This window comes from Parasteatoda tepidariorum, chromosome 2 (assembly GCF_043381705.1).
Source record: "Parasteatoda tepidariorum isolate YZ-2023 chromosome 2, CAS_Ptep_4.0, whole genome shotgun sequence".
NCBI lineage: Eukaryota > Metazoa > Arthropoda > Arachnida > Araneae > Theridiidae > Parasteatoda > Parasteatoda tepidariorum.
This window is the reverse complement of record NC_092205.1, coordinates 54,721,593-54,738,361: the sequence shown is the minus strand read 5'-3', so window position 1 is coordinate 54,738,361 and position 16,769 is coordinate 54,721,593. Positions and strand designations below refer to the sequence as shown.

Genomic DNA, 16,769 nt, shown 5'->3' with positions numbered 1-16,769 from the left:
GTATGTCGGTATTCGCAACATTAATTTTACACTTCCACGTTGTTTAGTTTAATCTTAGTAATAATTCTAATAATAGTGCATAATAATAGTTTTAAAATTATAAAAATTAAGCATTTTAGTTTTGTCCAAAGTTCATAAATGAAAAAAGGTTCATAACAATAAAGAGCAAAGAGCAAGCAAATGCATGCATACTTAATTTTTCATGCGAGTACGTGCAGACTTTTTATTTAGTTTTTGTTATTCGTGTTTGAATAGAATTTTAGGAAAGTATCTTTCGCTTAGATGTTTCCTTTTTATAAGGTATTGACTTCTACATTCTTCTCAATTCTGTAATTAATGGTTGTATGAAATTTTGAATATGCGAAACAACATGTTACGAGAGAAATTCGGAAACAATTTAGAATATTTTTTTAAGAAAATGAATTACTGTAAAATATACTTAACAGTGATGCTTATTTATTTAATTATAAATTTTGCTTCCTGTATGTAAACAATTAATACATCATAGCAACTTTTAACAAATAAGTTTTTTTAGTCNTTTGAAATGTCTGAGAATTTCCTAATAATCTTTTTTCTTATCTTACTTCTATTTTTGTGACATTAACTTTTTCAATATTACTCTCTTCAATCGCATTTTCCATTGCTGTATCTTTCTTGTAAGTTTTTCTGCATTTCTGCGTTTTTCCTCTATCGAATTCATTGCATTTCGACGCTACAGAAGGTTTTCCTTTGTGAACCAAGATGATTGTATGTATGTCTGTATTCTCAACATTAATTTTACACTTCCACGTTGTTTAGTTTAATCTTAGTAATAATTGTAATAATAGTGCATAATAATAGTTTTAAAATTATAAAATTTAAGCATTTTAGTTTTGTCCAAAGTTCATAAATAAAAAAAGGTTCATAACAATAAAGAGCAAAGAGCAAGCAAATGCATGCATACTTAATTTTTCATGCGAGTACGTGCAGACTTTTTATTTAGTTTTTGTTATTCGTGTTTGAATAGATTTTTAGGAAAGTATCTTTCGCTTCAATGTTTACATTTCATAAGGTATTGACTTCGACATTCTTCTCAATTCGGTAATTAATGGTTGTATAAAATTTGGAATATGTGAAACAACATATTGAGAGAGAAATTCGGAAACAATTTAAAATAATTTTTTAAGAAAATGAATAACTGTAAAATATACTTAACAGCGACGCTTATTTATTTAATTATAAATTTTGCTTCTTCTATATAAACAATTAAATCATCATAGCAACTTTTAACAAATAAGTTTTTTTAGTCATATAAATTATTGTTAACCTATTTTTTCATAAAATGGTTTTAGTCGTGTAATATATAAAATGATTTAAAATTTATGATCTTCTCAAAACAAAAATCTAAAAATTTAAAAAATAAATATGATTTCAAAAATGAAAATAGTATTACCACAAAAATGCGTACAACAAACCACAAAAAAATTAACAAAACCAAACAAAGTTTAAAATGCAAAATAGTGGATTTGGTAAAATTACGGGGCAAAAAGTCAATAAGCATCATGTGACATGCAATTGGGAGTCACTTTTGCAAATATAACGAGTAGGCTTTGGGATTTATGGGGTTTGGGAGTTTTACGTGGAGCATTCCCATTCTTAAATTTTATCCCACTTACGTTGCTTTTTGTCCACTGGATGCCCTGGATAAAAGGAAAATCAAAAAAGGCTATTAGCACCAATTCTACCTAAGGTTTTTAAAACTAATTTGCTTTAAGCGGTTCATAAATTAACTGGATTACAGAGCTCTGAACTTAGAAAGTATGAAACCGATTCAAATCAAAATGTTCATCAAGAAGACAACGCATAAACCAAAAATAATACAGTTAGATGAAACTGACGATTGTTTTTGTTCCTAATTTCACACTAGCTTAGTCACTTAATAATCACTTTCGTTAAATCAATGTACGGAATATCTAATTTTATTAGAAAAAAAACAGTCAACTGATTAAAATCTAAATATAATTTTGCCATAAATACAACATTTACAACACCGAAAATAAAATTTCTATGGCACTTCAAATTTTGTATACATTTCATGATACTATCTGTTTTATGAAAAATGTTTTTATACCAGTTTATTTTCACTGCCTAAACATGTTAAAAACTTTTTTAGAAGCAGCAATTACATGCTCTAAAATATAAATACAGAACTGAATTTTTTTAATCTAAAAAATTTAGAAACTGTTATAATTTTACATTTGACATTTTATTGTATCATGTGTTTTACGGTTTTATAAATTTATGTAATAATTAATTTTTTCAAATATTTGGCTTAAAAATTACAGTACTTAATTCAAAAGGTACTGTTTTAATATTAAATTGAAATTTATTAAAAATGTGATCGAATTTTTATTACATGAAATATACATAAGCTTTGAATAATTTTGTATAGTAATAGTGATTCATAAATATTACTCCTCAACTATATTAATCCATCATTTACTCCTAGGCAAAGAGCACTGCACCAATTATTAAAAAAATAGGCCATTTAAGCAACAATCATAAAATATCTAAATTCTAATATATGCATAAAATATTTTTTCTAACTAATTATAATAATCATTGCTATAAAAATGCTTCTAAAGCAAAATATTTCTAAAACGTTGTATAAAAATGTTACAAAAATTGCCACACAATTAAGTCTGCTATAGAAGCAGTGTTAATTGCGTAAAGTGCAAGCGTAATTTATTTAAAAAGGGGAATCAAGATTATAAATTTTTTTTAAACTTATGATTTAGAATTATGAATGCTTTTTCTTAAAAAACATTTGCTTATAATGAATTATACATGGCGTTCCTCGTTGACCTCCTTTTATTTATAATTTTTGAATCCTTTGCCCAAAATGAAGTCAAAAAATTATACACAAAAAAGACTGCTAATTAAGATTTAAGCGTGAAAAGAACTATCAAAAAACATTATTGAGAAAAGACTTGAAATATCAAAGCATTTTTTTTATTGCCTCATAAAATAAGAAGTTATTGAAAGGCAATTATTAGAAAAACCAAATGTTTCATCAGGCAATCAATCAGATCTTTATGTTATCAATCCCTTCATCCTCACTCGTAATGTGAAGTATTTTAAAGTTTTTCTCTTTCTTCGTGATTTAATCGATGATTTACTATCTCTAATACGTATTCTGTTTTATTTTATTTTCACAAGAATTTTAAGACTTTGTATTAAGGGAAGTATTTAGGAACACCATATATATTTTAAACATAATTATATACAATTGGATATAGCATCTCATGATAAAAAAGACTTTTTTTTAATTTTGAGTATGTAAAAAAATTGTATATCAAATAGGTAATAAACTTTCCTTTCGATGCTCTAAAAGCTCTTGATTTTTTCTCTCTTAAATCAATTAAGTTAAATCAACGAAAGAGAAACAAAAAGTTTTCAACGTACTTCTTCCTAAAAAAGAAAAGAAACAATGATTAAAAATACATAAATTAATTATAAATTAGAAAAATCTATTTTTAATAAATATTTATGAGGATTAATATAATGAAATTTAAATAATTATCATTTTTACGATTTGAGATGACTGGGGTAGTTTCATAACAACTACAAATACAGTATAAAACGTGGAATTTACTTTGGAGATAAAGTGCCTTTTCTTAGAGGATCGTATTTCAGAAAATTTCTGAAACAATATTCAAAATGTTTAAATCATTTAAAATGATATATGGCTGTTTATTTTTAGTTGTAAAATTATTTTATAATACAACATTATGGTTTTTAAATTCTATCCTGTTTTCAATAATCAAACCTCTTTTTATCAAGAATATACATTTTCTACATATTTTATATTCAATGCCATAAATATTATACTACAAATACTACTACACAATAAAAAATAAATGCATTAAAAATATTAAACTACAAAATTTAGATATAAAAATACTATTTCATTATGCCCTTTTATATAATTATATTGGTTTTATTGTTATCGAATTTCCGCATATTTTCAATTAAATGCATAAACAAGAAAATTGGAAATTTTTTAAAACTTTTTAACCATCTATTTAAATCACTTACACTTTTTATGAAAATTTAAAAGATGTAATAAATGTAATTTTTATCATTATCATTTGGCAGAATATCAATTAAATACACTTCCCTAAACATGAATAATGTGTTTTACTGAAATATGTCTTAATTCTTTTTTTTAATGTTTTCTTGATCTATTTTTCTTTAATAATTTTCACCATAGATAATTTTTAAATACAAAAAATAATAACTTTAAGAAGTACTTAATTCCATAATTATTGCATCTCTTCTTAAAGTTCTGTATCAATCATAAATAATATTTTTTTATTATAAACCATAATTTTTTTTTAAAATTCTTAAAAGATTAAACTTTTTAAAATTTTGCTTCGTTAGGCTGACATATTTTAGACACGTAATGAGAAAATGTACAACATTTTTAAACCAGGACTAGTTTAAGCTCCTTTTTAACAGCTTCCAGTCACTTCTGTATGCTCTATAAATTCCCCAAGAGCAACCCTGGATCGAGGTATAGGGCACTCGACTCGCAATGAAGTAACCAGGTTCGAATACCAGCAATGGCTGACCTCTACAAATTCTGATTTCAGCTCTCATAGCTCACAATGCTGGCATAAAATATACTTAGTATTAGACTTATCATGGGTTATAATTTCATTGTCACCGGGCAAGCCAGAGGAAGTTTTCCTTTACATATTATAACAAAAACTCCTCCGCGAAGGCTATTTTGCCCCGATGTTTGATAAAATAGTAACTTGATTTCGGGGTCGAGCTCAAAATGACAAGATTGCGGATTTGATCGTAATCGTAAGTGGCTCAGAATAATCATAAGGGGCTCAGAATAATCATAAGGGGCTCAGAATAATCATAAGGGGTTCAGAATAATCATAAGAGGCTCAGGGGATAAAGCGTTCAAAGTTCAATGAGATGAATCCCATTGATGGCTGATCAATACGAATTCCTCACACAGGTCACACCGACCACAGTGCTGACGTAAACTATCCTTAGTGGTTAGACGGATCATGAGTTAGAGTCCCCTTGCCATCGAGCTAACCGTGGTAAGGTTTTGTGGTTTTCCTCTGATGTAACGCAAAAGCTGGTTAGTTCCATCCAAAAGGTCCACCACGAAAGCAAATTTCTAACATTACTCGATCCAGGAAGTCCCTTGTCTTCTAGATTAGGCTCAAAATTACAAGGCTATGCAGTTCAACGTTAGTATAGTAGTAAAACTCCAAAGTCGTAGTAGTACCAAAATTGGATCGACTGTTCAACAACGGTTATAAAATTGATAGGCGTAAACTAAATATAGATTTGACTGTTCAACGATGGTTATAAAGTAAGAATACTAATTCACATGAATCTAAGCCATTATTCCTTATTAAAACAATTTTGAATTTTTTATAAATACTAAAAAGCAGATGAAGAAAAATTTAAACACGTTTTCTTTCAAAGTAAATTAAACTTACTTTTCTACTTCTTCTTCTTCCTCCTCCTCTTCGCTGTAAAATATAATCACAAATTATAATCACATTTTTTTTGTAATTTTAATAAGCAAAAAACATTTCTGTTCTTCCTATTTATAAACAAATGCTCATTTAATAATAAAAGTCCTCATTGAATGAAATTTTGCTTTTTCAACTGTTTTAAAACTTTGTAATACAAGATATTTAATAAAAAAAGAGAGCATGAAATCCTAATAACAAAAGTGTAAAACTTTCTTTTAATCTTATGAAGAACTTGTTTAAGTTCCACGCTGCAAATTATTCTAACTAAATACAAATAATGTAAAAAAGGTATTGATTATAAAAATGCTTATTAATTACACTTTTATGTTTTAAAAAAATTAATTAAATTAGCTATAGTTTAAAAATAAGCATAGTTAATAAAAAATTATATCGTTTAAAACTTCCAAAAGTACACTTCATTCACTTAAGAACGTTAGTCATTTCATTCAGAAAGGAACATTACAGATATCGTGTTGAAAAGATTTTCTATTAAATAATGAAAATATTAGATTAAGCAAAATTTTGGATCCCTTTCTTTACAAATTTAAGTCTTTTAGTTCAAACAAATATAAATTCTTGATTGACAGAATCACAGTCAACAAAAAACAAAGCAAACAGAATCTAGGTAATACCTTTTAAGCATTTTATTTATATTTTATATACTAAAAATATGACTATATAAGTCATATTACAGACGACGAATATTTTAATGTCTCTAGTTTTCAATCTCACTGTTAATAAACAACATATTACACGATATTTTACATAATTTGCTAAAAATAGTAAAATAAGCAATATATTATCTACACAACCGTGAAAATATGAATACTTAATAAATGATATAAAAAATTTAGGGTCATGGAAGATTAGAAGGAGATATGAAATTAACGTGATATTCATGCATGCAAAAATTAAGTACAAACTACAGTTTGCATTTTGTAGTTACTTAATTGTAAGTAAATATCAACTAACTAATATTTATTAAACATAACAACCACTGTAATTTATGATATTATAAGAGCTTTAAAACCTAGACATTAAGTATCTATTTAATCATAATCAACGAATAACTTCCCTTTATACTAGCTTTAAAAAACATCAAAGTCTGTCAGCATATTCAATTCTTCTGTTCAAAAGCGAAAATGAACTTCATTTTGACTATAAGAATATAGTTAAATTTAAATTTGTTTTTATAATTTTTCTAATCCTGAACTTATCATAGAGCATTTTGTTGTTTCCCACTACAAACTGAAAACTTCTGAACAAACTGAACAATAGAATTAATGTTCATATTCACCGTAATCACTAAATAATATTTATTTCATTTTATTCCTTTCATTATTAAATATTAGTTGCTGTTAGATTTTTAAAAACAATTAAGATACGCATACTTTTTTTAAATAAACATTATGGTTAGTTAAATCAAAATCTGAAAACTAGAAATCAAACTAAAACACAATTGTTTAATTATTCACATATTTATATTTAAAAAATTAGCTCGTTTTTAACTAGCTTCTAACTATTTTTTTAGCTTAAGATTTTTTTTGTGATAATTTATTTAGTACTCATAATAAAGAAAAGCTACCTTTTTAAACTTTTTTTTTAAGAATTGCAAGAATAACTTGAAAACTTGGTTTAGTGTATAAATTACATTTTCAATAAAGAAAAAAGTTTATCAATCTAAAAATAAATTTCAATTAAAAATAAATTAATATTTTGAAGAATAAATCAATTAAATTTTATACTATCATAGCTGTTATTTAATAGGAATTTGATATTTCGCATGCGAATCAACACAATATTACCTTAAGACAAAAATTTCCAAATTAATTCATGAACAAAATTTATTTAATTCAGAAACGAATACTCCATTGAAAAATATTTGTTCTAAATTACTATACATCATTTGAATATTTAGTAATTATAATTCATTGGCACATTAAATACATTTTAAAAAATCAATTCATACATTAAAACATAATAATACTTTCTAATTTAAAATTTATAGGTGCTATGTCGGAACAATATGGTGGAACATTGGAAAGTATCAGGATTGAGGTTCTCCATGCTGAGGGAAATCTTCACACGGGATTTAAATATAACGCACAATGAGGCATTACCCTACCTTAATCAAATAGGTAATGTAAATTCAGGCCCCAAAAGCAATGCTTAGGAACAAGAACAGACCTGGCTTCAAAAAACTCGAACTTCAGGTGGATATGTCGTTTTCAGCTGCAGTACATGGAATGGTAAGATATATCAGGGCACTACGTATTATTTTTCTAAAAGCCTTTTAATTAAAGCATGCTTTATTAAATACCATGACTATCACATAGTAATCAGAACTTACATAGTTCTAAAAGAAAGAAAGTCTCATTAAAACCAAGCCTTATATCTAACAATTTGTGAGATTAATTAAAAATTAAAGCATTGTTTGCAAAACTATTGTAAATGTAATTAGAACAAGCATTTACCAAAGATGGCGTAGACAAATTTGTTGAGAATAAGGGCCCAAGAACAAAAAAACTTCACCCCTTGAAAAAACATGAGAAGCATCAATTAATGAATTTGAGATCCGCGGTGGCTCAGGGGATAGAGTGCGCACCTCCCAATGAGGTAGCCCAGATTTGAATCCTAATGGCTGGTCAATACAAATTCCACATCCGGCTAGCATCAACTACAGTGCTAATGTAAACTATTATTAGTGGTAGATGGATAATGGGTTAGAATACGTAAGGCTAACCGGTTTTAGGTTTTCGTGGTGTTCCTCTCCATGTAACGCAAATTTGGTTTATTAAATCAAAAAGTCCTTCGCGAGTTCTAGATTGCCCATTACTCGATCCATAATTTCTTTTATCTTCTAGGATGAGTTCAAAATTACAAGGCTACGGAGTTGAACATTGATAGTTGTAAACTCAGAATTGGGTCGGCAGTTCAATGTCTGATATAAAGTAAAATAAAATTAATGAAGATGGACCTGTGATATTTTGATATGTTGTCATCATATGGATCGGGTACGCTCACTGTGGGCACCACAATCATATAACTATATGTCCATTTTAACATTCTAGGTTTTTAGATGTTGGGTAGGTCTTTCGGCCAACCTAGATGTATAGGTAAACCTTTCAATCAACATCTTTACGATGAGTGCGCAGCTGATAAATTTATTTTTCAAGATGGGAATAGCAATGTTCATATCACTGAAAGAATATGTGACTTATTTTATTAACCACAAACCCTCTTCTCAAATTACCTGAAGAATCATCAAACTTGGATCTCGCAGAAAATTTGTAGGATATACTATTGCTATTTGTTTCTATGTTATAACAGGGTGTGAAATGCCTAAATCAGCATCCCCATCATTTGGTGGATTTGTGCAATCGAATTTTCAAAAAGTGGCTTAACCTGAATGCAGCATGTATGCAAAAGCTAGTGGATCCCTTTTAACAAAATCCCCATGATTTACGAGTCAAGAGGTGAGGTTATATTACTACCTCAGTATTATTAAAATTTTCATTATTTCTTTAGGGGTGACTAATTTTTTTATCTAGAAGACTTATTTATAATTTGGAAAAAGAGACACAGATGATCTATTTGTGAAAAAATATTTGATGAATTTAGATATTTATTGATGAAGCAGCATTTAATAATTACAATTATATATATGATAATGAATTATCAATCATCATTTATTATGTTTACACACATTTAGCAGTTTCTAATTTGAACAAACCTGTCCGATGCAGTGTAAAATTGTTTTTTGCATTAATTTTAAAAGTTATTTCCGTTTGCTTTTGTTGTATAATAATTTGCCTTTAATATTTCTTAATTTGGGTAAAACTTGCATTAATTTAAAAATTGGTATACCGTGGTATAATTTATAATTATTATAAATTGTATGTGTATAATTGTATTGTAAATAAATTTATAATTATTAATAAATTGGTATGCCATGGTATAATTGGTATAATTTAAAAATTGGTATACCAATTTGGTATACATTCGTATACCAAATCCACACTTTGTCTTAAAATGTAATCAGTGGTGGAAAAAAATGAATTCGTGTGGTACTTAGGTTTGCTTGGTTGTAACTCAATGTTAAATTTAAATATTTAATAATAATTATTTGAACAAGTCTCGTTTTATTACATATACATTATACTTTTATGGTTTCAAACGTCTTTACATAAAAAAGAATTTTTTTCAATATTTAAAACTGTTTAAAAAATAGAAATTTAAAAAAAAAATAAACTGAAAAAAATAGATCATTTGTAATATTTAATTGCATCATTTTTTTCCAATTCTTAATTTCACAAAAAAAAATAAAACATAATCTATAGAAATTTATAATTTATGACTTGTTTTAACTATTTATAATTATAATATGCACGGATTGGCTTTATTTATTATTTATGAATATAATTTTTATTAACATTATCATTTTTAATATATAATTTTACGAACATAACACTTAAAAACCTTCCTACAATTAAACAACTTGGTTTCTTTTGAACAGAAATACTTGATTTATGTTATTACCAAAGACAGTTAGAGCTTAGTGTGATAATTGTACTGAATTATGTTTATAGATCAAGATGTTATCACAATACAAAATGGTATAAAGTAACACAAATGATACAAATTGCAAAAATTTGTAATAAACTAACTATCAAAATTTCACAATATGATGATAGTCGTGGTATTGTTGGTACAGAAGCGAAAGCAATTTACTAGATCTAACTATGACTAATATGAAATCTAAAATGTTACAGCTAGAAAATTATGCTACAATTTAAAAGAAAGACAATAAAGCTTAAGAATTGCAGCTTCAATACATTTTGACAGTTTTGGAAAATAGCGAGAAAGCAAACAATATATTGTTAGTATTTTTTAAAACAAAAAGCAAGAAGCTTAAAACCTGAATACTTTAACAATTCAAACAGTAATTTGCTTGCTTAACAATAATTTAGCATAGCATTCAATGATGGGTTGAAAAATCTTTGAATAATTTTTAATACAAAGAGTATTGTAAATACTTTAGAATTGTAAATTCTCTGAATACTTATAAAATTATAAAAACTGATTTTACGTTCTCTTCCTCATGAGATAGGGATACTTATATAAATATTTTAAATATATAACATAATATTCATTTTACGTAAGGTAAAAATTGCATATATTTTAAACAACTATTTTTAAAAACATATAGAAGTAATCAAGAAACATAAAAAGACAAAAAAAGTCATAATTTGCAATAATTTTCTATAATACCTGTATTCCCGGTCGGAATCTGCCATTAGGAAGTTTCAAGAATAAGAGAGAGAGAGAGAGCCTATAAAAAAAGAATTATTTAATATCGTATCATAAGTCATATACAGTTTATATATTTCACAAATACATGTAGTTGTAAATAATTAATTTTAAATAAATTTTTTAAGAAATCATGATAAAGTAAATGAAAGTACTATTATCAATATACAAATAGCAAAGATGTTTAATGTTTTGTTAATTTTTTTTCTAAATTTATCATATATTTAAAGAATGCACAATTTTATTTTAAAGCTTTAATAACAATTACTTATATTTAAAGTAATAAAAGTGACAATTTTGAAGAATTTTAAGATGCTAAAATTGATTTAAAGTTAAATGCAGAAGTTGATAAATAAAGATCACTGACTCACTCTTTTATCGTCGTATTTGTAGTCTATTATTTAAATCTATGTATTTGTATGTCTAACTATGTATTATTTAAATATTTAAACATTCCACAATTGTTTTTAAAATCTTTCAGTGTTAAAGAACTAAGGAAGACTAAATGAAATTAACTCTATCTTTTGTTCCACAATCTGCATAATTTAATAAAATACACTAAATATCATAAATAAACTATCTATTTATCTCATCGAGATATGCTTCATGAAAAGTAATTTTGTACTTATCAGCATTAAAACTACTAGAAGAATAATCAGAATATATTCAAATCCTTTTCAAACTATTTACTAAATATAATTCATAAAATATTTTTTTCGATAGCAAAATTCTTAGAAAGGAGAATAACATGCAAAGAAATAATCATAAAGTAATAATGTCCTTATGTCATTTATTCGTATAAAAGTTTATATTGACAACAAACTATCTATTATTCTTAGTTAGCACATGAATGCGACATTAGCGAGCTACTATCATAAGAAAAACTCAATCTTATTCCATCAAACAATATTTTTTTATAAGAATAAAAATATTGACAAGTAAAAATAATTCCACATCAATTCAATTAGCCATTCACATATGTTAAAGAACCATTCTTTCTAAATAATAAATAATCGTTCGCAGTATTTTATAGATATGTTATTTTTTTTAAATCCAATACACAAATAGCACGGCGATAAAAATCCAAGCAAAAACAATTAAGTGCACTTCACTGAAGACTATTCCAAAAGTTTTTAATTGACAATCCAAAAATCACACTCGAATCCTTGCTTTTGTAAATCACTAAAGTATTTTAACTATTTTATCCGATTAGGAAGACACCTTACCTATCTCAACCGTTCGCGCTGAGCAAAGAACAAGCCAGAAGAACAGCCCCAGAACCTCACTGTTCTTGCCTACCCAAGGAACTGGAAGACTTAAGTGGGATGCTTGCCAAACAACGGAAAAATTCCCAACACCCAGAACATTTTTAGAACCTGATATTTGGGAGAGGCTGTGCCTTAACTTGGCTTAGAATACCAAGGAGAGAGGCAGTCGGTAAAAACACACGGTTGCCATTTGAACCTACAGGTCTATTTTATTTCTGTAACTTTGGAAAAAGGTTGGGACAAGACGATCTCTTTGCAACCTACCAATGTTATCTCTGGATGCTTTATTTAGAACTCCGGGGGAAGTAGAGGTTTTTTTTCAGTTTGTTCGATTTTTGTAAAGGCTTCTTTTGTCTCTATCCATCTCATAGAAAATTGGGGCAAAAATAAAGATTGAGAAAGAAAAAATTAGGACATAACGCTTTAGTTAAGCAATTAGAACAACGGCCATGATTTTTTAATTATGGCCGTTGATTATTTTTTTCGAATTGATTATTTTTCTTTATTTTTTATCCATTAAAGGTGAATGAAAGTTTTTTAAAGTAAAAAGAAAAACGGTTAAGAAGAAATACCTCAAAACTTTTTGTAAACAATCGACTTTTTTGGAAAGTGAATTGGAAAGCATTTTTTGCTGTTTTTAATTTAAATAAGTTTTAGTTAACGTTATGATTTTACATCGAATTTTATACTCATTACATCTTCTAGTTTTTACTTTATAATAAATTACAAAATTCCCAGTTATATTTTAAACTAAATCAGGATTTTTTTTCCAAAAAAATTTTTTATTACAAATTCTTTATTGAGTTATATGCTCCTTTTTATTGGTTTTCCCCAAAAAATATAAATTTCGACGTGATAGGAACGTTATCATTAAACTATTGCTCCAATAACTCTTACTTTTGGAGCATAGTTTACTTAGAATTTAAGTAAAATATCCTTTAAATGAATTATTTCTCCTTAAATGTTATTCAAAAATATTTTACTAAAATTTTTACTAAGAAAATTATGGTCATTTTTTGGGATTTCTCAAAAAGTGATTGATGCTAAAATAGTAACTGATAATTCTTACATTAACCAGCAGATTACATGTTTGTTTAGAAAAAAAATTCCAGCTTGTGTCTTTATGTTTTTGATGTTTTTGATGATGCTTTTTTAACTTCATGAGATTCTGAGTTAAGTGACCTTCTTCGTGTAACGAAATGGGCCAAATATTAGATATGCCAACAAAATATTTAGATAGCTTTCAACTGATTCAAAAGTGATAGCGTGCTTGTTTCCTTGGCACACCTCTTAATATTTAATGGTTACTAGTGTCCTAAATATAATGGTGTTTATAAATATTATTTTTTCTTTATTATTTCGAAACTTTTTCAGATACTCTCTTCGTGTTTGGTTTAATTGTCAATGAGTTCGATTCACTAAACATCTTAATTTTATTTTCTTAATTTTTGCAAAGCTAATTGCTTTGACAAAATTGCCTCTTCAGGTAATAAAATTTTTCAATAATTTTGCAAATTCACAAAAAAAAAAATTTGCTCATCAATTTTTCTTTTATTGTTATGAAACTTTTTCAAATACTCGCTTTAGAGAGTCTTTTTCTATTTTAAGTGCTTTTAATTATCTCAAAATCTTAATTTTAAATTCTTAATTTTTTTTTACAAATTTAATTTTCTTGGCAAAGTTACTTTTTCTCGTAATAAAATTTCTCAAAGTCCTCGCAGCTTCAAAAAAATATTTTTGTATCAATTTTCCCTTTAATGAAATGGAACTATTTCAGGTATATGTTTTAAAGCGCCTTACTTTCATTTTAAGTTAGTTACGGTGATTCAATGTCTTCTTGCAAAATTTCAAATTTTTTAGCAGTTGCAAATAAAGAGTGCTTTTCAAGAAATTAAGCAAATGTAAATGAAAGGTGTTATTAAAGAAATATTTAAAAACCATTAATAATACTAATTAATAAGATTACCAAAACCAATAAATTCTTAAAAATTAGTATAAAGATTTTATTTAATTGAAATTTTAACGAAAAGAATAAAAACACGTTCACAAAGAGCTTTCGCACTATCTATAACCAAAAACTCTAATTTTGTCTTTAAAACCTAATTTACGTAAATCTGTCTATTGTATTGTAATAATTAGTTTTATAATATTTCATTACTTTTCTCTTTAATTTCGTTAAACTTATTTCGAGTTCATATTTATATTCTCTCTGTACTGTGTGTATGCTTGAATTAAAACTAACTTTCTTTCAAGAATTAGTCTATAAGTGCATATTTACAAATTTTAGATTTCAAGTTCGAAAATATAAAGTTTTGAATGAAAAATAATGACGAAACAAATTACTTATCAGTTAAAACAATTAAGTCCGCTTAATCAACCCAGCATGATATCTACATAATAGCTACTGCATAGTAGCTACATAATAGCTACTACTACATAACTAAAAATTGAGTTGAAAATTGAAAATATGTGTGTTTGTTAATGAAAAATAAAGTTTCCGCCTGAAATCTAGTTCACCTAGATAATACATTTCATATAGATTTTATTTTTGCTGTATCTTTAGAGTTTTATTTACAAAAAACGAAACTAATCTTTACGAAACTAGATTTGAAAAAACGAAAACTAAATAACTTAACAAAACTAATTGTTCAGTTGGTTTTTTAAACAAATTAAAGATATTGATAAAGAAAATTAAACTTCGGGAGCATTATGGGAGAGCTAAATATTTTTTTTTAGTTTGGTAAAAAAAATTGGTGAACTGTAAGTAATTATAGTTAGATTTGGAAAAAAAATTGGGATACACCATGTTAGTCAAAGCCTATTAAGCATTAGTTGTCATACAAAATTACCCATTTTGAAGGGTAATGAAAATATTTCATCTGACAAAAAAATTACTAAAGATTACGAAACTGCAACAGTAACAGTTCTTTCTAGTATTTCATAATGAAAACACGTGTTTAAAGATAAACAAAGAATCTAATAGAAGCAAAGTATCACTTTTCAGTCCCTCTGCACTACTATTATGACGTATGGGTATTTGCGATTAATAGAGATAAAATGCACTTTATTCATTGTAGCTTAGTGAATTAGTCATCTTATGTTTCTTCGCTTTAAAAGTAAATTCACCATTCCTTTCATGGTTTTTTTATGCGCTCATATTTCCATGTCTTTATGGCTACAGATTTGGATTGCGGGGTGATTTTTTTTCAAATGCGCATTTGTTTTACGCTTCTGCATTTAACTATAAAAACCTAAACCACATCTCGAAAGAAACAAAGATATTAAAGGAACGCATTTTTGAAATTTGGACACATTGAAGTTGGTTAGAACACGCGAAGTTGGAAAAGCACAACCTACAACGAATAGTCGTTCAGTCAAAACCTGGAGGTTACTGCTCCGCAATTTCGAAATATATTAATGTTAAAGCTCCATAATTTTGAGCATGATGGTACAATGTGGTCAGACTTGTGCGTGGGCTGCCTTCATTTCCCAATCTAGCTGGCACTTATCACTCTGAAACTGAGTGAGCACAAGTCGCATCAAGAAATAGAACCCCAATCTTCCTAAATTAAAATTTAGGTGATTGTGCAATTGTGGTTCATTACACGAATTCAATTACTTTAAATGACATAATCTTAATATATGTTAATTTAAGGAATTTAAAGCAGAAAATAGCTTTAATATAACTGACAGTTTGTTTAGTTCACGCAGTAACTGCCGTTGACAATATTATTCCATAGTCGTATTGTAACCTGCAGATTTTCTCCGAGTGTTATTAGATAAGAATGTAGTATATCAGGAAAAAAAATTCTCCCAATTTTTCCCATATGCTAAACAGCCAGTGGGCTGAACGAGTTGGTAAGGTCACTCATCAAATTTAATATTATAAGAATAAATTGAGGTGATAAAAGCTTCCCATCTAGAAAGTTCATAAAGTTTGCAGAACATTCATAAACTTCGAACATTCCTAAGTTTACACTGTCAAAAAATTTCGGACCAAACTACAGTAAAAAGTACTGGCACTTTGAGTGAGTGCCCTACTTTATAACGTAAAATTTATTTTTACGGAAACATGTTAAGGAGCAAAAGACTGATATACCGTAATTTTTACTATAATAATTACGATAAAATCACTGAATCACATTAATGGAATAAATATTACTGTAAAAATTCCAGTACAATATTTTACGGTAAAAATGGATTTTACGATAAAATAGATTTTACGGAGGATGTACCCAACTATACGGATGATGTAGCGGTGCTTTATACAGCAGTTTGATCCTAAATTTTCTGCATTATATTAAAATGATTAATCAAAAGGTTAAACTTCTTATGCATTATGATTAACTATTTTGAATACCTTTAATAAATTTTGAATATGATAAATTATTTTGAATATCTTGAAGTTGAGTTAAAATTTACAAAATACGTTAAACATCAAAAAACATGATATTATGTGAACATTCTGATTTATGATTGTATGACGAATTTTTTCATGTCATTATATTTTGCAGCGAATGGATGACTGTTTTACTTCTTTTGTTAATACTGCTTCAACGAAGTGTTTAAGCTTTGATTTTGAACTTTTCATTCTTTTTAAGACAGATGAGTTTATTAGGAGACCTTTTACATTCTTGAAAAA

General features: G+C 27.0%; 1 protein-coding gene across 21 annotated transcripts in view; it reads right to left on the bottom strand.

Annotated features, from left to right (window-relative positions):
* Window positions 1–16,769, bottom strand: part of LOC107454811 (Troponin T, skeletal muscle) — a 46,736-nt gene that overhangs the window by 17,948 nt on the left and 12,019 nt on the right. For 2 of the 21 annotated variants that reach the window (XM_071177607.1, XM_071177598.1), the window contains exons 1-5: window positions 12,086–13,653; window positions 10,821–10,881; window positions 7,675–7,781; window positions 5,507–5,543; window positions 1,656–1,679 (exon numbers count right to left, since the gene is read on the bottom strand). Coding sequence is in view for 7 of the 21 variants with exons in the window: in XM_071177596.1 (XP_071033697.1) it covers window positions 1,656–1,679; window positions 5,511–5,543; window positions 10,821–10,846 (83 nt within the window). In the remaining 14 variants the exon portion in view is untranslated. Of the gene's footprint in view, window positions 1–1,655; window positions 1,682–3,357; window positions 3,375–5,506; window positions 5,544–7,674; window positions 7,782–10,820; window positions 10,882–11,971; window positions 13,654–16,769 lie in introns of those variants that run through there. The other 19 variants (XM_071177597.1, XM_071177606.1, XM_071177609.1 and 16 more) reach the window with 14 other exon arrangements.